The 27,650-nt window shown below is 42.6% G+C and overlaps 1 protein-coding gene and 2 long non-coding RNA genes across 3 annotated transcripts; 1 reads left to right on the top strand and 2 right to left on the bottom strand.

Moving 5' to 3' along the window:
- Nucleotides 1-4,534: 4,534 nt before the first annotated feature.
- LOC128325692 (uncharacterized) lies at nt 4,535-8,663 on the bottom strand. Its single transcript, XR_008307562.1, has 2 exons — nt 7,980-8,663; nt 4,535-4,872 (listed from the first exon to the last, which is right to left on the bottom strand). It is a non-coding gene; the product is annotated as an uncharacterized LOC128325692 (long non-coding RNA).
- Nucleotides 8,664-8,706: 43 nt separating this feature from the next.
- On the top strand, nt 8,707-27,213 carry SEC61A2 (SEC61 translocon subunit alpha 2). Its single transcript, XM_053251342.1, has 12 exons — nt 8,707-8,859; nt 15,777-15,844; nt 16,676-16,741; nt 17,313-17,391; nt 18,400-18,531; nt 18,663-18,772; nt 20,128-20,281; nt 22,225-22,385; nt 24,521-24,718; nt 24,816-25,007; nt 25,155-25,231; nt 25,882-27,213. Exons 1-12 carry the CDS (start codon nt 8,853-8,855, stop codon nt 26,066-26,068), a joined length of 1,431 nt encoding a protein of 476 aa, XP_053107317.1. The 5' UTR covers nt 8,707-8,852; the 3' UTR covers nt 26,069-27,213.
- Nucleotides 18,498-24,525, bottom strand: LOC128325693 (uncharacterized). Its single transcript, XR_008307563.1, has 3 exons — nt 24,387-24,525; nt 23,589-23,763; nt 18,498-19,161 (listed from the first exon to the last, which is right to left on the bottom strand). It is a non-coding gene; the product is annotated as an uncharacterized LOC128325693 (long non-coding RNA).
- Nucleotides 27,214-27,650: the final 437 nt, after the last annotated feature.

Genomic DNA, 27,650 nt, shown 5'->3' with positions numbered 1-27,650 from the left:
TGACCTCCAGCCCCAATGAAAATTTCCTAGATCAATCTGACCTTAAGCAGCCAGAGCTTGTTGCCTCTACTTCAGTCTACCACTTGGAGAAGCCCTGAGGATCCATGCCCCACCAGCAGGGATACTATCCTATCCTAAAATCTCCTCCATTGCTCTGGGACCCCAGAAGCAGAGGCAATCCTATGCCAGGGCTGAGCTCCAACTCAAAAGGCCAGGGCTTGCATGACTGTTTGCGGGGATCTATTTGAGACACTAGCTTTGGATTGAAGCCAGCCTAGGTTTGCTATATTCTGGCTTTCCAAATCTGGGTGCCTAATTTGCATATTCTGTAAATTGTCTTGAACATAATTTTTTAGCAGAATAGCGACAGCACGTTTTGCTCTATAATTCCGATTCTACAAGGGCTAGAACTTAGCTCCCCCCCCCGCTTTTCTTTTCTTTTTTTAAATGAAAGCTGAAATCTGGGTAAATCTGGGTGGGCTAAGCAATCCGAGTGAGATGCTTAAAATCTGGGTGAAACCCGGAATTTCGGGGGTGGGGGGAGCATAGCAACTCTAGGCCAGCCTGAGATCCAGTGAGGGATGGGATTCCTGGCTGCTATATCTGCCCCAGCTACAGCAAAAGTGCACAGGTAAGGGAGCACTGCTAATTAATATTGTCTGGAGATGTTTAGGAAATTAATCGGGGATACATGCTTCATTGCTAGCTACATACAAGAAGAAGGAAAGGATAAGAAGGAAGTCTGTCTCTCAGGTGAGAGAATGAAACCTGAGACTATCAGTCTAACAAAGGGGAATCAGGGTAGAGAAAGCATAGTCAGAGGGGGGAATGCCCTTACTGGCTGTCCCTACCCCTAATGCCCCTAGTGGCCAACAGGGTTGCTGGTGCTAAGAGTTGATGCCATGCAGGAGCTGCATCTCCAACAGTAGTTGCAAGTTGACAAGTGCAGGCAGTCTCCATGACAGCCCCCAAAGCCATGCCAACTGGTAGACCCCCATAGCCACACCGCCCATTTAGATAGATGCAATAAATTGGGGGCAGGGGTGTTCTGTTAATGTCAAGGATAGCTTCCTAATCCTACAGAGTGTGAACCTCATGTGGTTATTCATCCCCATTGCTCAGAGCCATCGAGCTGGCTGAAACAAGAGGCATCTCCAGTTACGAATAGGAAAGATCCCCGCGCTGCCTGGAGAGACACTGCCAGTCAGTGCACACAGTACTGAACTGGATATAGACCAATGGTCTGACTTTCAAACATTTATTTGGCAAAACACCTTGCTCAAAGAAACTTAAGTTTTAAACACAATACTATAAGAATTCTCTTATTGATGGGCCTACCCGAAAGGGACACACTTTTCAACTAACTCAGTTTGGGTGACTTTTTCAAAAGCATTAGACTCATTCACAGAGGAATATGTCTAATTACTTCTTAGTCATGATGGCTATGTAGATCCTCCAGGTTCAGAGGGAGTATACCTTTGAATAACCATTGTAATATCATCAAGAAGTTCCCCCCATCTCCTACACCACCTCCTCTCTCTCCCGTTTCCCCCAATATTCCCTCAGAGTCAGTACACCTTTGAATAACAGTTGTAATCTCATTAAGTTCCAATTTCCTCTGTCTCTCCCCTCTCTCTAGTTTCCCTCCACATTCCCCACACATTTGCTCCCCCTTTCTCTCTGCTTCCCTCATTTCTTCGTTCTCTCTCTGTATGGCTCCCCCAACAACATTCATTTCCTTGCTTGGCAGCTGCTTTCTCTTTTTCCTCCTGGTAAAACGCTGTGGGAGATCTAGGCACTGCCATTCCTTAAGAATATAAGAACAGCCCTGCTGGATCAAGCCTAAGGCCTATCTAGCTGAGCATCCTGTTTCACACAGTAGTCCACCAGATGCCTCTGGGAAGCCCACAGGCAAGAGAGGAGGGCATGCCCTCTCTCTTGCTGTTGCTCCCCTGCAACAGGTATTTAGAGACATTTCTTAAAGTTGCTGCTAGCCTTTGACAAGCTGAAATCCAACAGAAGCATCATGCAGCTGTTCACTATCTCTTTCCCCCTTCCTCTGCACCTGCCAGTCAGCTGTTTCTGTAGGGAGAGAAGGAAGGTGTGTGTGGGGGCGCGTATGAGGGATCAAGAGCAGCCTCCCCACCTGGGCACCATACTAAGTACCACCAACTTTGTGGGCAGCCTGGGCAGGAGCTGGGAATGGGAAGACGTCATTGTTCTGAACCCACTTGTGTGGGGTCCCGACTGCCATCGAGGCCTCCCCAGTTTATTGTAAGCTGGAGCCCCAATGAGAAGAGTGAATGAGTATCCCCAGAGGGTGGTGCAGATCTGTTGCTGCTGCAGCTGCAAACTCCTCCAGTCTGCTGCCCTGAGTGCCAAGGAAGGAAGCAGGCAAGGAGGCATGCACTGAGGAGAAGGGAGAGCGAGGGAGCCTTCCCTGACGAGCCTTGCTTGCTTGCTTGCTCGTTGGCTCACTCATTGCACCCACAGAGGGGCCTTTTTGGTGAGGTGCTGAGGCTGTGTAGGGGACTGGGCAACAGAGCGAGCTGTGAGCAGCAAGTGGACTGTGTATGTGTGCTCTATGCTACATTGTGGACGGACAGTTGGGGAGGATAGTTTGGTGCCCACCAGTGCCACCTGGGACCTGGGCCAGGGAGAGTCTCGGGGAGAAGTGCAGGAATGGTGTTCCCACATTTTGGCTGGACTACACCTCTGGCCATTTTGTAGCAAAGATCTGCAGCTCTTATTCTCATTTTTATGGATTATAACTTGAAATACTTGAGGATATAGAATGTCAAGGAAGAACCCTATTGTGCGGGGAACACTTCTTACTCTCCCTCAGACTCTTAGGAAAAGGAAGCAGGGAGCTGAATTTCAAGCTTCATAGAACCCTACACACCCCTCTTTAAAAAGTCCAAAAACCTCTTGCAGAAAGAGACAGGGTGGAACTGAGGATGGCTGGATCAGCTCTCCTCGTCTGTAATAGAAACCTCAGACTTGGAGCATTTCCAGACAGCAGGCTTTATTGTGAGTTTGAATTTGCCCCCCAGAAACCGACGCTACACGTGGAATTTTTTACCCTGGACATAAACCAGGCTACGCTCTAATGTGCAATGAAAAACCCAAATCATGTTTGGAGTGCTCCTGATAGCTCACAGGGACTTTGGGGTAAATCTGGCCGATATGTGAACATGCACTCTCCATTCCAGAGAAGCGAGCTAAAAGCCCCGTGGGGTGCAGAATCCTGGCTTGCCTGTGGGTGTCCCAGAGTTGTGAACTGAGGAGGGAAGAGGGCTCTTTTTGCTTCTAAACCTTGTGATAGGGTCAGGAGATTCATAATCAGACCCCTGGGAGTGGGAGGAGTGGGTGTGCTAAGAGGGCACCTCATGAGACTGCCCTTTGTTGGAATTATTCTCCACACAGGTATGGGTGGCCTGAACTGTTTTTGGTGGGCTCTTTTTCCACCCTGAGGGGCTGAGAATTCTCCCAGTGAGAGGAGTCTCCCACACATCAAACTGGGTAGCAGCTTTATCCAGTGCCTCCCCTACGACCAGTGTTCCCTCTAAGGCATGCACACCTGCATGCACTCACACATTTTTTGATGTCTGCTCAGTTACATAGGAAGCATAGGAAACTGCCATATACTGAGTCAGACCATTGGTCTATCTAGCTCAGTATTGTCTTCACAGACTGGCAGTGGCTTCTCCAAGGCTGCAGGCAGGAATCTCTCTCAGGCCTATCTTGGAGAAGCCAGGGAGGGAAGTTGAAACCTTCTGCTCTTCCCAGAGCAGCTCCATCCCCTAAGGGGAATATCTTACAGTGCTCACACATCAAGTCTCCCATTCAGATGCAACCAGAGCAGACCCTGCTTAGCTATGGGGACAAGTCATGCTAGCTACCACAAGACCAGCTCTCCTCTCTGCAATTTTAGATCCCGCTCAGGTTGAATCAGGAATGTCCCACTCTGAATACACATGGACACACACTGCCTTGATACTGCTGCCCAGAACAAAACTCATTCCACACACAGATAAAAAAAATTAGAGAGAACAGTGCTTACCACTTTCAGGAACCAGTGCCATGGACTAGAGGGCAAGGGCTCATTCTGCACATGGAACATTTCAGACAGCAGGCTTTACTGCCAGTTTATTGTGGGTTCAACTTTGCCCCAAAAAAACTGATGCAAAAAGTTGATATTTTTACCCCTTTTACACACAGCACGCTTTACTGCGAGTTTATGGGAAAGCTTTACTGTGAACTCATCCCAAAAAACCCAACACAAATAGTGATTTTTTTAAACCCTGGATTTAAATCGGGCTATACTCTAACATGCAGTGAAAAACCCAAATTGTGTGTGAACTACTCCCTGATAACTCGTAGGGACTTCAGGGTAAATCTGGTCAATATGTGGATGCACCCCCTCCATTCTGGAGGAGAAGTGAGTTCAAGTGCTTTAAAAGCCGTGTGTGAAAAACTTCGCAGACATAAATGAGCTATGCTCTAACATGCACTGAAAAACCTGAAGCATGTCTGGAGTGCTTACTTTACTTTATTGTTATTACAGCCAACGGCTTCTCATTACAACAGAACCACACAGAAAACTATACATCTCATCACATCAGTAGCATCAAAAGAAACTACAATAGGAGCAATACAATAAAAGCTGCAGTATCATACATAGGAAAGTTTCAAATAAATAAAATCTGTTCACTCTCCTAATGTGCTATGCCCACATCTACCATCTCAACATATCTTCTGCGAAGTTTACTTTCAATGCAAAGAAACTTGGCAACTCTTGCAGAGATGAAATCGTCCAGATCTGCGAGTAAAAACTCCACTCTCTCCTGGCCTGAGGTCAATCTATGATCTCTTAAAAGGGGAAAAATTAATTCTTCTCTTAGATCCTTATAAAAACAACAATTCAACAAAACATGTTCAGTGGATTCAACCCCTCCTGCTTGACACGGGCACAATCTCTGGAGATAGGGGGTTTTCTGGAATCGCCCTTCCAGGACGGCAGAAGGAAGGGCATTGAGTCTAACCGCAGTCATTGCTCTATGATGTTCAACGAAAGATAGCTTTGTCAGGTATCTAGCCGGGAGCCGTCTATCAATTTGGGCCCCCATAAAAATCCCAGATCTTATTTTGCTAGCATCCTCCTGCTTGGCAATGTCCCTCATACGTTGGATTATGGCGTCTGAGGCCTTGTCAAGGCCCACCTGTCTAATCACCGAAAAGGAGAAACCCAACCTGCTCAATTTATTGTTGATGTCCCATTTCCAGCGGGTCTTAAAAGGATCTTCTAGCGGGGCAAGCCCATCAGGGCAGAAAAACAGCTTAAGCCAATAGCTGAACATAGCCTTCCAAATTCTGGCCTCAACTGTAGGCCAGCCTACTTCCAATCTGAGGCATGCATTGGGGACAGACTGGGCAACCCTCAGTATACAGGTGAAACTCGAAAAATTAGAATATCGTGCAAAAGTTCATTAATTTCAGTAATGCAAATTAAAAGGTGAAACTGATATATGAGATAGACGCATTACATGCAAAGCGAGATAAGTCAAGCCTTAATTTGTTATAATTGTGATGATCATGGCGTACAGCTCATGAGAACCCCAAATCCACAATCCCAGAAAATTAGAATATTGTGAAAAGGTTCAACAGTCTAGGCTCCAGGTGTCCCACTCCAATCAGCTAATCAATCCATAACACCTGCAAAGGGTTCCTGAGCCTTTAAATGGTCTCTCAGTCTGGTTCATTAGGAATCACAATCATGGGAAAGACTGCTGACTTGACAGTTGTGCAGAAAACCATCATTGACACCCTCCATAAGGAGGGAAAGCCTCAAAAGGTAATTGCAAAAGAAGTTGGATGTTCCCAAAGTGCTGTATCAAAGCACATTAATAGAAAGTTATGTGGAAGGGAAAAGTGTGGAAGAAAAAGGTGCAAAAGCAGCAGGGATCACCGCAGCCTGGAGAGGATTGTCAAGAAAAGGCCATTCAAAAGTGTTGGGGACTTTCATAAGGAGTGGACTGAGGCTGGAGTTAGTGCATCAAGAGCCACCACACACAGATGGATCCTGGACATGGGCTTCAAATGTCGTATTCCTCTTGTCAAGCCGCTCCTGAACAACAAACAACGTCAGAAGCATCTTACCTGGGCTCAAGAAAAAAAGAACTGGTCTGTTGCTCAGTGGTCCAAAGTCCTCTTTTCTGATGAGAGCAACTTTTGCATCTCATTTGGAAACCAAGGACCCAGAGTCTGGAGGAAGAATGGAGAGGCACACAATGCAAGATGCTTGAAGTCCAGTGTGAAGTTTCCACAGTCTGTGATTTGGGGAGCCATGTCATCTGCTGGTGTTGGTCCACTGTGCTTCATTAAGTCCAGGGTCAACGCAGCCGTCTATCAGGAGATTTTGGAGCACTTCATGCTTCCTTCCGCAGACGAGCTGTATGGGGATGCTGACTTCATTTTCTAGCAGGACTTGGCACCTGCCCACACTGCCAAAAGTACCAAAACCTGGTTCAATGACCATGGGATTACTGTGCTCGATTGGCCAGCAAACTCGCCTGACCTGAACCCCATAGAGAATCTATGGGGCATTGCCAAGAGAAGGATGAGAGACATGAGACCAAACAATGCAGAAGAGCTGAAGGCCGCTATTGAAGCATCCTGGTCTTCCATAACACCTCAGCAGTGCCACAGGCTGATAGCATCCATGCCACGCCGCATTGAGGCAGTAATTGCTGCAAAAGGGGCCCAAACCAAGTACTGAATACATATGCATGCTTATACTTTTTAGAGGTCCGATATTGTTCTATTTACAATCCTTGTTTTATTGGTTTCATGTAATATTCTAATTTTCTGGGATTGTGGATTTGGGGTTCTCATGAGCTGTACGCCATGATCATCACAATTATAACAAATTAAGGCTTGACTAATCTCGCTTTGCATGTAATGCGTCTATCTCATATATCAGTTTCACCTTTTAATTTGCATTACTGAAATTAATGAACTTTTGCACAATATTCTAATTTTTCGAGTTTCACCTGTACACCTGAGGAATTTAGTTTGAACAGTTTCCATCCTCCGATAGTATAGGCGCCCATCTGCGCACCCACCATAAGTAGGGCCAAAACTTTGGCCTTGAAAAGTTCAAGAACTACCTGAACTGATTGGGCACGTTTTCTGGTATATAAAGAAAGGATCGCCGAGACAACTTTTTGGGCGTTGAGGCTTACATAGTCCCTATGGGTAATGAAACTCTTATTTGCTTGCAAAACCCATCCTAAATATTTAAATTGCCTCACTTGCTCCAATTTATGACCATTTAAGGGCCAAGTACAATTTCTAGGTCTATTTGAGAAAACCATAATTTTGGTTTTATCATAATTTATGTATAGCGCCTGGGTGGTACAATAATCTGCCAACGCCTGTAACGCTCTTTTGAGGCCAGTTTGAGTTCTTGAGACTAATGTGGCATCATCCACGCAAAGTAAAACATTAACGTGTCTGCCAGCTAATTTAGGCGGAGTGCAGGGGCAGAATCACCATTGCACGAACGGATTCACAGAACCCAGGCTGCGCCCCTCAAGGTCTGAGCCTCGCGTCAGGTTTTGCTTGGGAATGGGCCGCACATTTGCAGCAGGCCGGGAGCAGCTCTCCCTGCTTTAAAAAGCAGGGCTCCGTTTTGAGCCGCTTAGCCAAGTGCCAGCTTCCCAACCTGGCTGGGAACGCTTATCCCTGCCTTTAAAGCAGGGAGAGCCACTCCCAGCACCCCTGCATCTGATGGCAGACGAAAGGTGCAGGGCTGGGCGAATATGGGCTGTTGCTGGCTTCCCTAAGGGCCTGTAGTGTGCGCTCCCTGACAGCTCACAGGGACTTTGGGATACATCTGACCGATATGTGAATACACACCCTCCATTCCAGACAAGCCAGCTAAAAGCAGGTTTGGTGCTTTTAGCCCCCATTCTCACCAGGCTCTGCCCCGCGCTGTTCCCTTGCACTTCTTGGTTCTGTCGCCTACGGTTTCCTGTGGGAGTTCCAGCGCGTGTTTGTGCTTGTGAACTGCCTTCCAGCCAGGGGGAAGAGCTGGTTCGGGAGCTGAGAGGTGCCACACTTGTGGTCCCGACTCGCTCCCAAGAGGAGGGGGGCATAAGGTGAGGAGGCCCAGTCCGGATGGGGCCAGTCGAAGGCGCGTTGCAGCCTTCGACTCTGTCCGCTTAGCGTCTCTGCTTGGTATTCATGAGGGGAGATAGGCTGTTCAGACGAAGCTCTGTTCATTCAGTGGGGCTGTCTGTTGCGGACATGACTGAGAAAAACAAAACGCCAGCTGAGCAGCACCTTTCCTCCCACCCAGCCTGGCTAAAGTCAGATGGGCGGGTGGGGGGAGTAATTATTTACAGCAGTTGAAGAGCACCAGAAAAAGCAACAACCTGATCTGCAGCTAGACAGGGCTGAACGGAGGTGTGTGCGGGGTGGGGGGGGGACAGTACATGACGCTCATCCCTGTCATGCGCAGTCTCCGGTTCAAGTTTTGCAGCCCCGTCTCAGAGAGAGTGGAGGAACTTTAACTCGTTCATGGACGCACTTCTCCAAGACCTGAGAATGGCGCTCCTGAGTAGCTGGGCTGCGCTCTCGCTGTGTGCTGCGTGACTCTTTCTTTTTTTAATCTATATGGCTGCGCCATCGTTGGGCGGCAAATCACGTCACCGGTCATGTGAGACGCAGAGGAGGCCGGCAGCCTCGGAGCGGCGAAGAGGCCGGAGGCGGGGAAGGGAATCCTCTCTCTGCAAAACGCGGATTTGGAGAGCAGGCGGATCCCGCCTCTCGGCGCCGCCTCCGCCAGCATGGGAAGTGAGTCGCGGAGCAGGGCGGTAACGCTGGTGGCTCATTGAGGGGCAGGGAGGGGGCAAGGGGAGCGGGGTGCCTTAACTCGTTATTGTCTGGGACTTGAGGAGAGTGTGAGTTGCCAAGGTCTGGCAAATTGCAGAGAGAGAGTGGGTGGTCTAGAGGGAATTAGAGAGAGAGAGAGAGAGAAGAGGGTGTAGGTGCCCTCTGCAGAATCCCATTTACTTCATTTTTGTTCCCTTCTCTCGGAGAACTTGGAGTACTAGCTTCAAAACAAGCCTGTGAGCGAGCTTGGCTGAGACGGCAACTAGCCCAAAGCCACCCATTAAGGCCAGGCCAAAATGCTAGTATTCTGTTTCCAACAGTGGTCAGCAGCTAGAAGCTCCCACATAGAGCACAAAGATGACACCTTTCCTCTGTCTGGTGCAATTGTTTTGAATTAATATACACAATGTGAAAGTAATATATTTTACTGGACCAGATCATTTTGGTGTATTAAGTATGCAGATGTCCATATTTCACCAAGTTATTTCAGGCAGAAGGGTAGTAAGAAAACTGCCTTTCTTGTACATGTTTTGGTACTTTGCCATTTTGTCTGATGGAGAGTTTTGTATAAATGTGCAAATATCTGTCTTAATAGAAGTTGGCTCAGTAAAATATATTGTCCCACCCTCCCTCCCTTTGGCATGTTCAGATCAGTATAATATGATACTGCTATATCTACCCTGTGAAGATGAGATGCTTGTTGAATTTATAGCATCTGAGGTGACAGGGATCTGAAGATATCTGGTCCATTTCTAAAGGGACTATGTTCTATATACTAAGTAGTATTTGCTCCATCTGTAAAAGCCCCATTAACTAATCTTGCTTACATTGCATGTCCAGAATAAACTTATACTCAAGTTGAGCTTTATTATCTGATACTGAAACATTCTTGAATCATCCCCACTAAAATTTAGCTAGGCTGGTAACATTTTGGACTCAGCACTTCTAGCAATTTCTGCTTCCTTTGTAAGTAACATGTTATTTGTCCAACCTAGAAGCACAGTTATCCACATTGATTTGGTCTAAAACATATTCCCAGCAGACTGTTGGCATTGGGGACCTGCTGGGGCTGCAGTGTAACCTGAAAGGCTGCTCCAAGGGTGTAGCACAACAGAGCAGCTGTGGAATGATTTAAAACTACTTCTGAGCAGTTGCACACTGCTACTTCCATGAAGCAGCAGGTAGAAGCAGCACTGTGTGACTATCTGGAAGCAGTTACTTGGTTGAGAATTAGAGTACACTATCTGAGACTCATTAGCCAAAGAATTCAGGGCACATATGTATGGCATAGCCTAGGTACAATGAATATAGTTTTGCTTTATAAATGTGTCTTTGAACAAGATTATGACACTGATCGTTCATATTAAAAATTGTAGTGAATGTATGTAATACAATCTGCAGGGGGAAAATAATCTGATATTGATTCCATTGTCATAGTACCAAGGCTTTCAAGTCATTGTCTCTTAGCCTCTTACCTACATCAGAAGCTTGTATTGTAAAAAAAATGGGGGAAACCTCGTGTATTCTCAAAGGAAAGAGAGAATCTAAATATTTTTATTTATTTCTCTTGTATATTTGTATACTGCCCCAACTTGTGTCTCTGGGTGGTTCACAACAAATATAAAACAATATAATGTTAAAATAGTTTAAAAACAAATTCACATCTTACAAATCTAATTAAAAGCTTGGATGAATAAGTGTGTCTTGAGAGTCTTTTTAAAAAACGTTCAGAGATGGGGAGCCTCCTATTTTGGCAGGGAGGGCATTCCAAAGCCTTGGGGTGGCAACATGGAAGGCCTGTCCCTGAGAAGCCACCAGAGAAGCCAGTGGCAACTGCAGATGGACCTCTTCATATGATCTGAATAGATGTCAGGATTCATAACAACAAAGGGTTTCTCTTAAATACCCTGGCTGTTAATGTTGTTGGCCCCTGGGAATTGGCAAACACCCCTGGCTATGTTTTAGGCTTGTGTGGGCAACTTGCAAGCTTGAATGAAGTAGCCCACCATCAGAATACATTTGTTCAAAGCTTTGGTCACAGAAAAGACTGAACAGAGAAGTTGAAGTTCAAAAGTATAATCAGGTTTATTTGAGGGTTTAGGGATACAGGGAGAGAAATAATGATTAATAGGCAACAATATTTAACTAACAAAACTAGCAAGACTAAGAGATTAAAAGGACTAAATTACAGCTCACAAGGAGGCAATTTGGTTTGGGTTTCCGAATTAAGTTCAATCAAGGCTGATTAGAGAGAAACGGTCTTTGGAGAGAACAGGTTTTGGATTTTAGAAGGAGCAAGAAAGGAGGGGAATAAGAGGCTTGAGAGCAGATGTTATATACTACCTAAATCTATCCAATGGGGTGTTTGTACCCCAGTGGCTCAATTGACACTGAGGGACCACTCTCCTCCAGGGCAGACAAGAAGGCAAAAGGCAGGAGCGGAAACCCAGGGACCAGGCGGAGGTCCAGAAACTAGGAAAAATCGGGAGAGGGTCTGATCTCAAGGGACCAGTATCTTGTAGCCAGGAGTGCTGCGCATACTGGGCTAGGGAAAAGGGCTGGTCTGGAGGCGACAAGTAGGATAGGAGCACAAACCAAGGCAAGCTGCTAATGCCAAGATGCAACAGCAGCTGGTGAATCTGAGGGAGAGACACACCGATTGATTGTATCTAGGCTACTAATAGCAAAAATCTTACCTGGTAGCATTATTCTGATCACACCTTGAAAAGGTGGACCAAAGGGACAAAGCCCAGGATGCATCATTGCCCTATTCAAATTTGCTGAGTGTACTTCCTTTTGGGACAAAAGCTGAATAGGTCTAAGAGACCCATGTAGGATAAAATACAATGGGTGCATCAGGGTTTATCTTGTGTCTTTTTAGAATACCTGGAAGTGATTACGAATGTTAACAAGCTCGCTTCCTATGCCCTGAGCCAGCCATTAACATGGTCTTTAGTGAAGGAAATGACTTCCTGGTCTTGTGGTAGCAAGCATAACTTGTCCCCTTAGCTAAGCAGGGTCTGCCCTGGTTGCATATGAAAGGGAGACTTGATGTGTGAGCACTGTAAGATATTCCCCTTAGGGGATGGAGCTGCTCTGGGAAGAGCAGAAGGTTTCAAGTTCCCTCCCTGGCTTCTCCAAGATAGGGCTGAGAGAGATTCCTGCCTGCAACCTTAGAGAAACCGCTGCCATTCTGTGAAGACAATACTGAGCTAGATAGACCAATGGTCTGACTCAGTATATGGCAGCATCCTATGTTCCTTAGGAAGAAGTGATATCTTGACCTGATCCACTGTGCCAACACATACTTGGAGAATACTTGGCTAGTTCTTGAAAAAGAATTGCACTTGATTCAATCATGTCCACTCTGGCTTCTGCACCTGAAAGCAATTAAGGGGGTGAGTGCAGGGAGGTTCTCCTGCAGTCCGGAAATTAAACTTGACCTGAGCCACCCAATAAATTGTGGCTAGGGATGCTGGGAGTTGTAGTTCAGCAACATCTGGAGGGCCGCAGGTTGGGAAAGCCGGGCTGTTTAGGGCTTTATAAACAGCACTTTGTATTTTACCAGGAAACATAATGGCAGTCAATGTTGTTTTTTAAAAAATCAGGAGTGATATGGTCTCTTCACGGTATCTCAGAGACCAGCTTGGTTGCAGCATTTTGCACCAATTACATTTTCTAGACTATGTACAAGGTAGCCCTACATAAAGTGTACTGCAGTAGTCAAGTCTGGAGGCTACCAGCATATACACTACTGATCTAAGGACATTTATCTCAAGAAATGGGCTCAGCTGGTGTATCAGCTAAAGTTCATAAAAAGCACTCCTGGTCACTGCCCCAACCTGAAACATCAGAGAGAGATTTGGATCCAGAAGTACTCCCAGACTGTGTACCTATTCCTTCTTGGGGAGTGTAACCCTATCCAGAACAGACACATCAAAATTTTATTTATTCATTTAAACATTTTTATACCGCCAAAACTTACGTCTCTGGGTGGTTCACAACAGAATAAATAAATAAATAAAATAAAATAAAAAGGCAATAAAAATAAAAAATAAAATAGGCAATTAAAATTGCCTACTAAGTTCTTGCCACGCTCAATAAATACCTCCATTTTATTTGGTTTCCGCCTCAGTTTGTTATTCCTCACCCAGCTCATTACTGCCTGCAGGCAGGCATTTAGGGAAGTTATGCCATTTCCTGATGAAGTTGACATGGATAAATAGAGTTGAGTGACACCAGCATACTGACAACACCCTGTACAAAATCTCCTGATGATCTCTCCCAGTAGTTTCATGCAGATGTTAAAAAGCATTGGAAATGGTATGGAGCCTTGTGGGACTCCATACAAAAGCTCTCATTTTGAAGAGCAGTGGTCTCCTACCTCTCTGGAATCTGCCTGAGAGGTAGGAATGGAACCACTGCAAAGTAGTGCCTCCCACTCCCAATTCCCTCAGACAATCCAGAAGATTTCCATGTTAGATGGTAGCAAAAGCCACCAAGAGATCCAAAATGACCAACAGAGCCGCACTCCCTTTATTGTGATGATCTCCAGTTGGAGATCATCCATCAGGCCAACCAAGGCAGTCCTCATCCCATAATCTGTGCAAACACTGGTTTGAAATTAGTCTAGTTAATCTGTTTTCTCCAAGATTATATGGAGCTGAGAGGCCACCAACCTCTCAGTCACCTTGCCCAGCCATGGGAGGTTGGAGATGGGCTTATACTTGCTTGACTCTGAGGGATCTGGTGCAGGCTTCTTCAGAAGATGTCTAATAACTGCCTCCTTAAGAGAAGAAGGCAATCGGACCCTCTCCAATAATCTGATTACCAGGTGAAATAAGTGAGCAAGGTTCAAGAGAGCAGGTGGGAGGGCGTGCCATCTGAAGCAGGTTGTATATATCCTTAGGAGTCACAAACTGAAAGTGATGCAATCTAATCACATAAGAAGAGTTGCTGGACACCTCCATAATAGACTCTGCAATAGACATGGTATTTAGCTCAGTCTGGATACAAGAGAGTTTATCTGCAAAAAGTCATTAAAGATGTCACAGTGGGTAACTGATGGTTCCAGATTCAGTGGCGGGGGGGATGTACTAGCCCCCTCATAACCCTAGACAACTCTTCTGAGCTTGCAAAACAATGCAGGCAGAAGAGAACTGCTTCTTTGCATGTATTGCCAGCACTATGTTGGATTCAAGTCAAGTCTTTCTCCAGTTGTCTACCTTGCTGCTTTAGTTCCCATAATTCTTCTGAATACCATAGGGCCAATTTGGAAGTGGGTCAGAGAAACTGCATAAGAGATAGAGTCTACTGCCTTGGTGAGTTCACTATTTCAACTCTCCACCAGGGCATCAACAGAATTGCTGGCAAAGCCATCTCTAAAATCCTTCCAAGGCTTCTTGGAATCCTATTGGATCCAATAACCTTCTTGGCTGAACCATTCTAGTAGGCCCATCACCACTGCAGAGACTGACATGCTGTTTATCCTAAGCCTGGATATTTGATCAAGTTGTAAAATTATTTAGTTGTGTTCAATTTGATTAGACGGTTCAAATGAGCTTGGCCAGGCTCAGGTGAAGCATCTAGTTAAAAAACTAGGTTCTATTCAGGTAATGTGCCTATTGATCCCAGGCGGTGATATGTCTGCAAGCTGCTCTTAGAATGCCTCAAGTAAAGAAGAGAACTTGGTTTATTCTACCAAGGCTTTATTTGTGATCTTACCACCATCCAAGTGTGAAGCAACAAGACAGCTTTACGACCAGTTGGGACTGATAGATCTTATGTCCGAGATTCCGACAGACACCGAATGATCTAATACAATTATTTTTATACCCATTAATGACAATAGTCAATCAATCAAACTTCATTTTGATCAAAGATCAAATACATAAATTCAGAACAGTAACAAAATAATCAAAGTTATTGATTGATTCATGACAATAGTTGTTTACTGCTTTCCGACTGGATCTCCCATATATAAAGTCACTCTTGAGGACAAGAGGCCTACTGTCTTATAACTGCTAATCAGGCCTGAGCTAAAGTTTGGTCGAACTAGAAGCACTATGCATTAATACCTATGAATAATTATCACTAATATGCTTCTAATAATTAGAAACTCTGCAATTCAACAAAGTTAAAAAGAAATCTACCTTGTTTTTTGTTCTTAAGGACAAATAACTTTAGATAAAATAACCACAGATGACCATGCAGGCCTGTGTACATTTACTTAAAAGTAAGTCATGTGTTTAATAAGGCTTACTTTCATGTAAGTGTGCAAACTTTTAATGAGTCTTTGTTTTTCCAAATACAATGAATTACACATGGGCAAAGAGATCAAGTTTCCCGATACATTATAGGCAACTGAAAATATTTAGTTATTTTATTTTATTTCTATACTGCCCTTCCAAAAGTGGGCAGTGTAGAAAGGCACACCATTGTACAAAAGATAAACTTGTTAAAACTCCATTGGCTTTAGTGGAAAATGAGGTCAATATCTCCATCCTGTTCCTGTGTGTTTCTATTTGTTGGTAAGTCTCACTGAATTCATTAAGACTTACTGTAGGTGAATGTACATAGAACTTCGGCCTTAAGTGCTTACCATTTTGCCCGGGTCATGGCTAAAGTTTGTATTTTACTAATATATAAGAGAGAAGCTGAGCAAAACTGAGATGAACACATGCCTTATGTAAAACCGATTATTGAATTTTGTTTCTTAGATATCTGACTAAGACATATTTGCAGACTTTGAGAATCCAAATTTACATGAGAAAATTATCCTTCAGTGTTTTACACTTTTTACCTTGGGTTGGACAGTGTGTTTTATCATAATATATGCTATTAACTGTCTTCTTTAATGCCTTCCCCTCCTTTAACAGTCAAATTTCTAGAAGTTATTAAGCCCTTCTGTGCAGTTTTACCAGAAATCCAGAAGCCTGAAAGAAAAGTAAGTGCTCATCTTTTGTAGTGGGGTTTTTTTTTTTTTGCTTGTGCAAGGTGGATTTATACATTTGAACCAAAACTTAATAAGGCTGTAGTCCTGTGCAAACTTACTTGCAAGCAAATCCCATAGTCTAGCCCTCATCAGGCATTATAAAACTGAGTACAGTTTACATTCACAGGAAGAGGAGTGCATCAGTTAGCCCCACATTGCCTAATTCCTTAACTATGCCGTCTACTATCCCCAGGTTTAGTTCTTGTCTGAGGATGGCAGTGCTGTGAACCTTCAGAGAGTTTGACCATGTCTTATGGAACCCTGTCCAGGGTTCTAAATTGCAGGGATGAAATCTCCTCAGGTTCAGTGCTGCCCTCCTTAGAAAGAAAAGTGCTACTCTTGGGCATACTGGAGCAGGGGGCACATGGTTAAGAAGTGTGTTGGCATGGGGCCAGGTCTAGTTGGTGTGCTCCTGTTCCTCCTCCACCTGGTACACCATACCCAGTTTTATAACATCTGAAGCAGGCTTCTGTGTGGAGCTTGTGTATCTGCTGGACTGTTAAGATATGAATGCTGTGTTTAACATGCTATCAAAGAACAAGAAATGCAAAGAAGTTAGGTTTCCTATGCCACAAAATAACACCCCAAGAGCTTCCAGCTTTCATTGGATTGCCCCATGTCATTTATGACATTTTGGAGAGTGCAGGTATATAATGCCAAATAGTTGAATATTGAGGGTTTTATGTTCATTATAGTACTGCTTTGTTTTGTGTTGCATCATATTAGAGTTGAGACTTTTTTTGCTGTAACACCTTATGGCTCTTTGATCTTTCCGCCCTATAGATTCAGTTCCGAGAAAAAGTTTTATGGACAGCTATCACCCTCTTTATTTTTTTAGTATGTTGCCAGGTAAGTATCAATGTGACAGTAACCAGTATAAAAATGCTGAAAGCAGTTAAGGGGCATTTCCATGCAAAATATATGTTGTTTACCATAAGTAAAATATGGATGAGAACCCTCGTATCAACAACCTTAAAAAATCATGTATCATTCACATACAGAGTTATGTGAATAAATTGTCGCTAGGGATGCTGGGAGTTGTAGTTCAGCAACATCTGGAAGGCCGCAGGTTGGGGAAGCCAGGCTGTTTAGGGCTTTATAAACAGCACTTTGTATTTGGCCAGGAAACATAATGGCAGCCAGTGTTGTTTTTTTAAAAAAAATTAGCTTAAAAATAACTTGGGGGGTGGAGTGGGTCTTAAATTACTTCAAATTTGAATATTTCAGGCCCTCGTGTTTTCAGGGTCTTATCTGCAATAGGGAAGGCTTGAAATAAAAATTCTGACTATCATAATTTCTTGAATGATACCATTTCTATCTAAAATTGTACAACAAATAGAAGATCACTTTTCATCATACTGTTGTCCTTCCCCCCAATACATTAAATATTGGTGCATAAATATTATTATGACTCCTGTAGATACCATTGTTTGGAATAATGTCTTCAGACTCAGCAGATCCTTTCTACTGGATGAGAGTCATTCTAGCATCAAACCGAGGTCAGTTTATCAGTCATTTTGCAATTTCTCAGCCACTGGCTTGTATTGTGGAATTTGCTCTTGAGTAAACATGGTTGGGATCATACTGTTAGGATAGGTAATGTAATCTTGAAATTATAGCCTTTGGATTTGGTACTGATATGCTAAATAGTAACATTGTATTAGGGTTTGGGAAGTACCTGGAGAATAATGGAAAGTTTGCAAATTGAAGTGCATCCACCTTCTGCAAAAAATCTCTGTTTAATCATTGGGAGAGATCTCATAGAGACCTAATTAGCAACTACTTTTTCTGGATAACCTTGATGAGGAGGGAATGGTGACTAGTGGGTTGCTTCTCCCCTCTTCTCCAGTGCCCCAAAGTGGTTACGAGAAAGTCTTATGGCCAAAGCCCTAGCAACTGGCAGGGGAGAGAGCTGGTTAGTATTTCTGGGAGAAGGGAGAGTTTTGTTACACAACTTTTAGTTGCTGATTCCTATCCTGGCATTTTAAGGTATCGACTCCTGTTTATGGCATAAGATTCCTTAGAAACATTATCAAATAAAGCTATACAGTAGAAAACAAGCAAACCTCAAGAACCTACATGCACTCCCATAGCATGTCATATCATATACAGTGTTTTCTAGCTCTTCTACTTTTTGTGTGCATTGACATCAAATTATGCTGTGTTTTTAAAAATTAGATTATATCACAATTAAGAGACCTGGAGGAGAGTATTTCAGAAATATGTTTGATCTTCTTTTTCTCTCCTCACTCGAACACACATTAGTGTGCTCTCAGGCTAAAAGGTGGTATTAATGCTATTTGTGAAAATATCCTTGATTTCTTTATTGTCCAGATTGTCATGTTGCATATGGTATTAAAGCCCAGTACTGTGATTATGTACAGGAACAATTATATGTGAAAACTGTAGACTGTTCCTGTAGAAGAACATGTGGAAAGTTGACATTATGAAGGAATTGTAAACAAGAACTCTCAGTGGTGGTTTCTTCTTTTATCCCTCCTTTGCAGGCACTTTGATGGAATTGGGCATTTCTCCTATTGTGACATCTGGACTGATTATGCAGCTGCTGGCTGGAGCTAAGATAATTGAAGTTGGTGATACACCAAAAGACAGAGCCCTATTCAATGGCGCTCAGAAGCGTGAGCAAAATTTGCATGCCATGAGAATCCTCCTTTTCCCCTAGTTAATCAGTATGTAGTATTGGAGTCTAGATTATCTTGTGTGTAGTAAATCATATATAAATGGGGAATGTCTTTCTTATTTGTTTCAGTGTTTGGAATGATTATTACCATTGGGCAGGCAATTGTGTATGTCATGACTGGGATGTATGGTGATCCTGCAGAAATGGGGGCTGGAATTTGTCTCCTTATCATAATTCAGGTATGCCTTCAAATAGTCAGTTGTTTATTTTCAAAGTACAGATGGATGACTTCTAAATTTACTGTCTTTGTCTTAATATTTAAAACCAGAGGCAAATCCATACAAGCAGACTTGAAAGCTGAAAATTTCTTTTTCTTTTTAGTAGAAAATAGTGCCATGGTACCTCAGAGACTTAACTGACATTTGATGGTGTACGGTCTCGTTCATAAAAGCCTCATTAGATCCATTCAGGTGCCCATGTTTTCTCTCTGCTTTGTCCTTTGTGTACAGTATAAAGTATATCCTGAAAGCAGCAGCTCCACATCATCGTCTCCTCTCTCCCCTGGTAATGTCTGGTCAGCCATTCAAAATATGTGACATGACATCACCATGCTGTGAATTCCTCTTCCCTGCAAGTAGAAGACAGTGAAGTGAAAGTCACAGCATAATGATATCTCATGCTAGTATTATAGACATTATTAAGAAAAGAGGAGTGCTGTATTTAGGAGCAACCAGGTGTGTCCTAGAATGACTACTTCTGGCGCAATATGACTTTTCTTCTGGAACATTTTTTTAAAATGAGCAAAAGTAGTTCATTTTTTAAAAAGTAGTTAATAATTGACACACATTGTCAATTATTCAGATTTCAGATTCAAAACTATTCAGATAAATTTTTATCTCATTACAACACTGTAATTTAGGCCAGAATTTCCCCCACTCATCAGATGAAGTTTGGGCCGAACAGTTAAGGCTGAGAGTGCTTAGCTGAAGGACACCCGTAATTTCATGGCAGGGGCAATGTTGGAACCTATTATTTCATTGCTTTCAGTTTAGCTGTTAGGCTACATTACACTCTTTTGCTCTTTTGGTTAATGTGTGCACTATAAATGTTGTTTGGTCTCATTGGAATTGTAAATTATTAAATAAGCAGGAAGCTTTGAAGGCATGTGTTTTCTATGCTTAAATAACTTGGGATAATAAAAAATAAAATAAAAGGTGTAAATGGTGCTTGATAAATCCCTGTCCTCTGGATTGATGTGTTAGTTAACTTTTCTTCAACATCAGATGCAACCTGAACTTGGCTTATTTTATCAGCTGCTGATTGAATCGGAACCTTAAATGTACTCCATGAAGATCTGGAGCAGCCTGATGCTCAGCAGCCTGATCCTAACTTTTATTATCTTTGTCAGTTCCTATAGATTTCAGTGAGGTAGACATTTGATTATATATGCTAAGGATTGCATAAAAGTTGCTGATGACTCCAGCTGCCCTTGAGAATAATTAGAAGGGATTGCAGATTTAATAATAAATGTGCCTCAACATGTTAAAGCAAAATTATTGACCTTTTGGCTGTCTCCCCCTCCCCCCCCCCCCAGTTGTTTGTTGCCGGCTTGATTGTGCTGCTGTTAGATGAGCTGCTACAAAAGGGCTATGGCTTAGGTTCTGGGATTTCCCTCTTTATTGCTACCAACATCTGTGAAACCATTGTCTGGAAGGCCTTTAGTCCTACTACTATCAACACTGGCAGAGGTATAGTACTTTTTAACAGCTGATGTTTGGGCCGGATGCATGCTTGTAAGTTAAGATCAGTATAGTGAGAAGCCAAGGATCTAGCTGCCATAAGGTATCAGACTGATTGTGTCTGAATGAAAACTTGGCATCATGCCAGTTTTAAAGTAACGGTACAATATACCATTCTCTAGACTTTATTGATTTTGATTTGATTTGATTTATATACCACCTTTCAAAAAATGGCTCAGGGTGGTTTACATCAGAATAAAAACCATTAAAATCAATTAACAAAATCAAAACTAAATCAACTAAACAATTAAAATCATTTAAAACCAACATTAAAAATTTAAACCCATAAATCTAATTAAAAGCCTGGGTGAATAAATGTGTCTTCAGTGCCTTTTTAAAAGTTGCCAGAGATGGAGAGACTCTTATTTCAACAGGGAGCACATTCCAAAGACCAGGGGCAGCAACAGAGAAGGCCTGTTCCCAAGTAGCTGCCAAGCGAATTGGCAGCAACCGCAGATGAACCTCTCCAGATGATCTTAACAGACGGTGGGGCTCATGGTGAAGATGACATACTCTTAAATACCCAGGGCCTAAGCTGTTTAGGGATTTATAGGTAATAACCAGTACCTTGTATGTTGCCTGGAAAATTATCGGTAGTCAGTGTAATTTTTTCAATATAGGAGTGATATGGTAATATTAGTAACAAAACAATTGGTTACCATAAACAATAAAGGTTTCCTAGATTACTTTACATGCTTCCCCTCCTCTACCAACAGTGATGGAATAGAATTTTGTCAGGAAAACTGACCTGGAGATGTTATATACTGTGGTAGGTTATTTTGTTGTACAGAATGCTTTAGGAACACAGGAATCTGCCATATACTGAGTCAGACCATTGGTCCATCTAGCTCAGTATTGTCTACACAGACTGGCAGCAGCTTCTCCGAGTTTGTAGACAGGAGTCTCTGTCAGCCCTATCTTGAAGATGCCAGGGAGGGAACTTGGAACCTTCTGCTCTTCCAAGAGCAGTTCCATCCCCTAAGGGGAATATCTTACAGTGCTCGCACATCTAGTCTCCCATTCATATGCAATCAGGGTGGACCCTGCTTAGCTAAGGGGACAAGTAATGCATGCTACCACAAGACCAGAACAGTGAATTATGTAGAAATTGTTGTAATTATCTTCTAGGCAGGGAGCCAAATCCAAAAGAAAGGATTCAGATACATTTTTTCAGTGAACTGAATTCAACCCAAACCAAAAATCTTAGCTGTCTTGAACCTGAATCCCTAAACACAAAAAGCTGTAACTGGTTCAAAATAAGTGACTTAATAATCAGGAACTCAGCTTTTGTATTTATCTTCTTGTATGTATTCTGTTTGTAAAAGCCTTAAAAAACAAAATAGTTTTTAAAAAATCATCATCATTGTATTCATTTTATTGAGTTGCACTGAAAGCAAAAGTTTGATGTTATTTTTCATGAAATCTATCTGAACAGGTTAAAAGTGAACTAAAGTTAAAGTTAAAAGTTAAAGTTGAAAATTAGTGTCTAAACTGGATCTCAACCAAATTTTTAATTTTTTTTGCTGCTTCTTGGGATGCATACTTCATAAATTATGATTCTACCCAGAGGTGTAGTAGTATGGCTTGTGAATTACAAACAAACTTTGATGAAACAAAGAATGTTATATAGCATTAAAAGATTGGAAAGTGATTTATATTTGACTTGTGTGTTCTAATCCCTGTAGAAGTTCAGCACAATTTATTTTGATTGCATACAATCTTCCATCATTCTCGTATTCATGTAACATGCCAACCATTATCCTCTTTCCTGTATGTGCATTCTGTTTCCTTTTGTTAAAATGAACTTGTTAACAGTGAAAATATTGCTAAGATAGTGCTATATATATTTCAAAGCTACAGGAGTTAATCCAGTTTTGTTTTGGTATTTACAGGAACAGAGTTTGAGGGTGCTGTCATTGCATTGTTCCACCTTTTGGCTACACGAACTGACAAAGTCCGTGCTTTGCGGGAGGCTTTCTATCGCCAGAATTTGCCTAATCTTATGAATCTGATTGCTACAGTATTTGTATTCGCTGTAGTCATATATTTTCAGGTAGGTTAAGTCTGCATTATACTTACTATAGCATCATTTTTCAATTATGGGAGGAACTGTGATGCAAGTAATTCTAACAGTCTAAAGGATCAGTGAATTTCTTACCTTCTCCCAGAATTTTAACTGTAGATTTGTCAGTGGGACTACGTCAATAATTGAGAATTGCAGGATTTCTTTTTCCGAGTTAAATTTGTACTAGGAAAACGGCTCACAAGTTGGGGTGGCATCATATTAAGTAACATTCAAAGCTATTTTCTCTCGAATAAATGCTGCTTTGCTTTATGAATGTTTCTAAAATATGCAGCTGTGTGACTTGACCCAGATAATGGTTTGAAGGCACATGGCCCAGTTCTACTGCTGAAGCTAAGCAGGTCTGGCCCTGTAAGCTGCCTGGATGGGAGACCACTTGAGAAGCATTTGTAAACTGCTCTGAGGTCCTTGGAGGAAGAGCAGGATATAAGTATAATTATAAATACAGTGGTGTTGGTGTTGGGAATTACAGAGTTCTGAGATGTTTAGCATTGTCATCAAATTCTAATAACATAAGAAGAGACCTGCTGGATCAAACCACAGGTCCATCTGGTCTGATATCCCATTTCCAACAGGGTGCACATAAGGCAAATCTGAAGGCAACAGCCCTCCCATGCTGTTTGTTCCCTAGCATTTAGTATATAGAGTTATACAGCTTCTGAACAAGGGCGTAACAAGGCTGGAGTGGGCCCAGAGACAAAATTTTAAAATGGGCCCCTCGCTGACACACACACACACACACACACACACACACACACACACACACACACACACACACACTTCACAATATATAGCCATGTGACTTGCCTCTGGGGGGCCCCTCGAGGCGTGAGGGCCCCCAGGCAGCTGCCTCCCCTTGCCTAATAGTAGTTATGCCCCTGCTTCTGAACATGGATATTTCATCTAGCTGTCATGGCCAATAGCCACAGATAGATCTATTCTTTGTGAATTTATCTCATGCCGTTTTTAAAGCCATCTAAGCTAATAGCCATTGCTATCTTTTGTAGAAGTGAACTCTGTAAGATAATTATGCATTGTGTGTTCTGAATCTACTGCTGATCAGCTTTATGGGAAGTCCCTGAGTTCAGGTATTGTTAGGGGAAGTGGAGAAGGTTGAGGGCATGGCCAGGATCCAAATAACTACTTTAGGCATGTTCAGGAATTCGCACATACACTGTGGGCCTTCTGCCTCTCCTTCCACTCTTTAAATGACAGATCCACATGCCACACTGCGGAGTACTTTGAAAGCCCCTTCATTTTCACATGCATTGGGGAAGCCTTTCTGGGTCCATGGAGGTAGTTTCACAGTTCTTTGGACCCAGGTCCATATTCTTAACGTATTCATATTCTGGAATGGAAATAAGTTTTAAAAGCTAAACTTAAACTGCATTCTTCCTCATCTAACCCTGGTTAGTCCAGAGCTTGTGCCAAATCCTAAGTTTGTTGAAACTCGTTTTACAGCCACCTCCCATGCATGTTTACTCTGGATAATGGGACAAAGTCTGTTGTAATGTGCCAAGGGTGGTGGTGGTGATGGTGATGAAGGTGGCCTTTGGCTTGAATGGCTTTAATGTCATAGAGGGAAGGGACATGCAGAAGTGTGCCTCTGGCAATGGCTGAGCAGCTTGAAATTTTGATGTGGCAGTTGGGCCTAAGATAGGAGAGGGATAACAAAAGTCCAGGGACTTGAGAAGGCAGCAGGCCCCGAGAAGCAGAAGAGCTTAAATAAAGAGGGTTGGGACTGGAGAAGAAGTGCTGAGGAGTTGTCTGAGAGATGGGGAATACTAGTGGAGAGAGAGAGGATGGCAAGAGAGAAGACTTGCATGTAGTAAAATGTTGCAGAAGTGAGGAGCTACAAATTGATTCAAAATAGCCAGTCATATTGTTTTCCGCTCTTATAGATGGCATGATTTTTGATGTGCAGGCATGACATGAGAAACATTTGACTTGATATCAGGATTACAGACTTACCAGTTCTGCCAATTGTAACAGGAAAGCAAACGGTCTTGTCCAACATTTCAAGCTGCTCATTAATTTTTGTGACTTTTAAATAAATGCACTTCTGGCTTGTCTTAACAGCTTAATTGTATCTTTTTTTTCTTTAGGGATTTCGTGTTGATCTCCCAATCAAGTCTGCCCGATACCGTGGACAATACAGTAGCTATCCCATCAAACTTTTCTACACCTCCAACATTCCCATCATACTTCAGTCTGCCTTAGTTTCCAACCTCTATGTTATTTCTCAGATGTTGTCTGTGCGGTTTAGTGGCAACTTCTTGGTAAATTTACTTGGACAGTGGGCGGTATGTATTCAACCATTCCTAAAATATTGCCTTCATGTGTAGCAGTATTTTATTTGTCAATCTGTAAATGCTAGTGTGTTTACTGTTGCCTCTCCAGGATGTTAGTGGTGGTGGTCCAGCACGCTCCTACCCTGTTGGAGGCCTCTGTTATTATCTCTCTCCCCCAGAATCCATGGGTGCTATATTTGAGGATCCTATCCATGTGATTGTTTATATTATATTTATGTTGGGCTCCTGTGCATTTTTCTCCAAGACGTGGATTGAAGTGTCTGGATCATCTGCAAAAGATGTAAGTGTTCTTGTGATAGTTCTTTAAATTATCTCTCCCCCCTACCCCCACTACTCTTGCTGCTGTAATTTTTTCCAAAAGGCTACTTGCTGATTATCAACTGCTTATGAAACACTGCAATCCTCTGATACACATGTGTCCCTGCAGGTTGCCAAGCAACTGAAAGAACAGCAAATGGTGATGAGAGGCCACAGGGACACATCAATGGTTCATGAGTTAAACCGGTAGGTAACAGAAATGGAAGTTTTTTGAATTCAGCTCTCCCTTTTTGCGTTTCCATCTTTGCAGGAAGGTGTTTATAAAAGTCTGGTGTTCCTTGCAGACGGAGTCAAAGTGTTCTCTATTGCAAAATTTGAGTCTGCCTTCAAGCTGTTCACTTGTCTTATACTATTTTATTAAGTTGGTTTATTATTCGTTTAGTCACAAGAGAACATTCGAAAATATGCTTATGGCAAGCTGTAGGATCTTTCCAATGTAAACTCTTTATTCTTTTCTCCTCTGGGAGAACTTATTTCAGATTGCAAAAGGCTGCAATCTGTTGTTGGAATACTACTAAGAAATTTATTTATTTAACTTATTTATATACTGCCCATTACCAAAGTCTCTAGGAGGTTAACACTAAAACAAACCAAGAAATTGTAAAACAAAACAAAGTTCAAACTAAAATAGCCGCCCATGAAAACTATTAGATAGCTAGTGTTGGATATTGGGATGGAAGTGATCATACTAGAGCTGAACCACTTAAATATTTTTCTAGTTTAGAGACTTTGATAGTTGTCAGCCTTACTGATGAATCAAGAGGCACATGTTTGCCTGGAATTGATTAAATGCAAAGATTAATAAGTTGAGTTTTTCTTTCTTTTTTCTCCCTCAGGTACATCCCTACAGCAGCTGCATTTGGAGGCTTGTGTATTGGAGCTCTCTCTGTCTTGGCTGACTTTCTTGGAGCCATTGGCTCAGGCACTGGCATTCTGCTAGCAGTCACCATTATTTATCAATATTTTGAGATCTTTGTCAAAGAACAGGCAGAGGTTGGAGGAGTGGGTGCTTTATTCTTCTAAATGTCCAAATATGTGGCTTGTAAGAAAGGGAGCTGTATTTTGACCACATGCAACCTTTTAGTTTCATAATGCTATCTCTCCCCCAGCACACACAATTTTTAAAGTGCTGTGTGTCCCATTTCTCATAATGGGCATTGCACAATGCCTGTGCAGCCAGTACCAGCTGCCTTAATAATAAGTTTACATATTGGTTAAAAATACAGAAAAAAAACTCTAGTGTTGCCTATAATGCTGGAAACCAATGCATTTATGTTCCTCTTCGAACACTACAGTGGAAACAGTCAAATGGTGCCCATTTTGCTACTAGTAACACTTTGCACACTACATTATGAGGCTAATGAAAGCAGCCACCATGCTCATTTCATGTGGCACTCTGGGATGCGGGTGGGGGAAGTCCTTCCGCTCCCAGCTCCTGTCGCTGTGCCACTGTTCATGTGGGCACATGGCGGAAGGGAGGGCAGCTGCTTCTTGTCTGCTGGGGAAAGCAGGTGAGCGCTTGTCTTCCCCACAGCCCATGGCAGTAGATGTTGGAGGGCGTGTGCATGACCTCTGAGATTTAAGTGTACCTGTGGACACTGGCAAGACAGAACCACCACAAAGTTCCAAATTGCCACCAGAGACTTCCTGAGCTTATTTTGAAATTATAACACCCCCCCCCCAAATCTATATTCTAAATGAATTATTTATATGCTTTTTAAAATGGTACTACTCTAACCCCCTCTGGTGTATGTTCAGTACTTTTTACTTTGTGGTGTTATCCTGTCAGCACCATGCTTCTGATCCAGGAAGGTGGGTGAGCATTTTGACCAACTTGCTTGTGAACTTGAGGCATATGGTGTGGGCAAGGCTATAAGTCTCCCAAGATTGCAATTATCCTCTGGCAGCCTGGTGAATGCTCTTGCCTCAGTGTAGATGTATGGTTTCTAATTTATTTTGACTCATGACCTTTTGAGGGGAGGGAAAATTCCCCTATGCTGCTGAAACTTCATTTTGCTGCAAAAAAGGGAAGGCGTAGGTCTGAAAGCAGTGTCTTTTGTGAAAGGAGTGGAGACAAGAGCGAGTCATGTTGAAGAAAACTACCTTGTTGTGCTTCTTGGCAGCAATTTAACCAGTGGAAACACTAGACAATAAACTTATTTAATTAACATGTTGCTCTGGTTTACTCTTTATATTTACTCTTAATACTTAGCACTGTGGACAAAATCTAGCCAAAGTCCATTTGTTTCAATGAGGGAAAGTTAAGCCTGTATTTCTCACTCATTGGAATAAAAGAACAAGGGCTCAACTTTGGCTGGCTCATGCTCTATATAAATATCTCTAATTTTTACTACAGTCTAAAAGGCAGGCTAGTGTTCTGTTTCATTTGGGAACAGAGACAAAGTGGCTTGCCTAAGGCTTGCTTACCTCTACTTCCTTTTTCTTGCTAGGATTGTTTGTGAGCTTTAGAAGTAAGTACTTCTGTATACTGTGTTCATAGAGCTTCACAAAACTTTCTATCCAGTAATATTCTTGTCACTTGTATCAGGGATGGTCCTTGTTCCTATCAGCATAGATATAATTACACTGAGGGTTGTTGTTGCCT

This window comes from Hemicordylus capensis, chromosome 5 (assembly GCF_027244095.1).
Source record: "Hemicordylus capensis ecotype Gifberg chromosome 5, rHemCap1.1.pri, whole genome shotgun sequence".
NCBI lineage: Eukaryota > Metazoa > Chordata > Lepidosauria > Squamata > Cordylidae > Hemicordylus > Hemicordylus capensis.
This window is presented reverse-complemented; position numbering and strand designations above follow the sequence as displayed.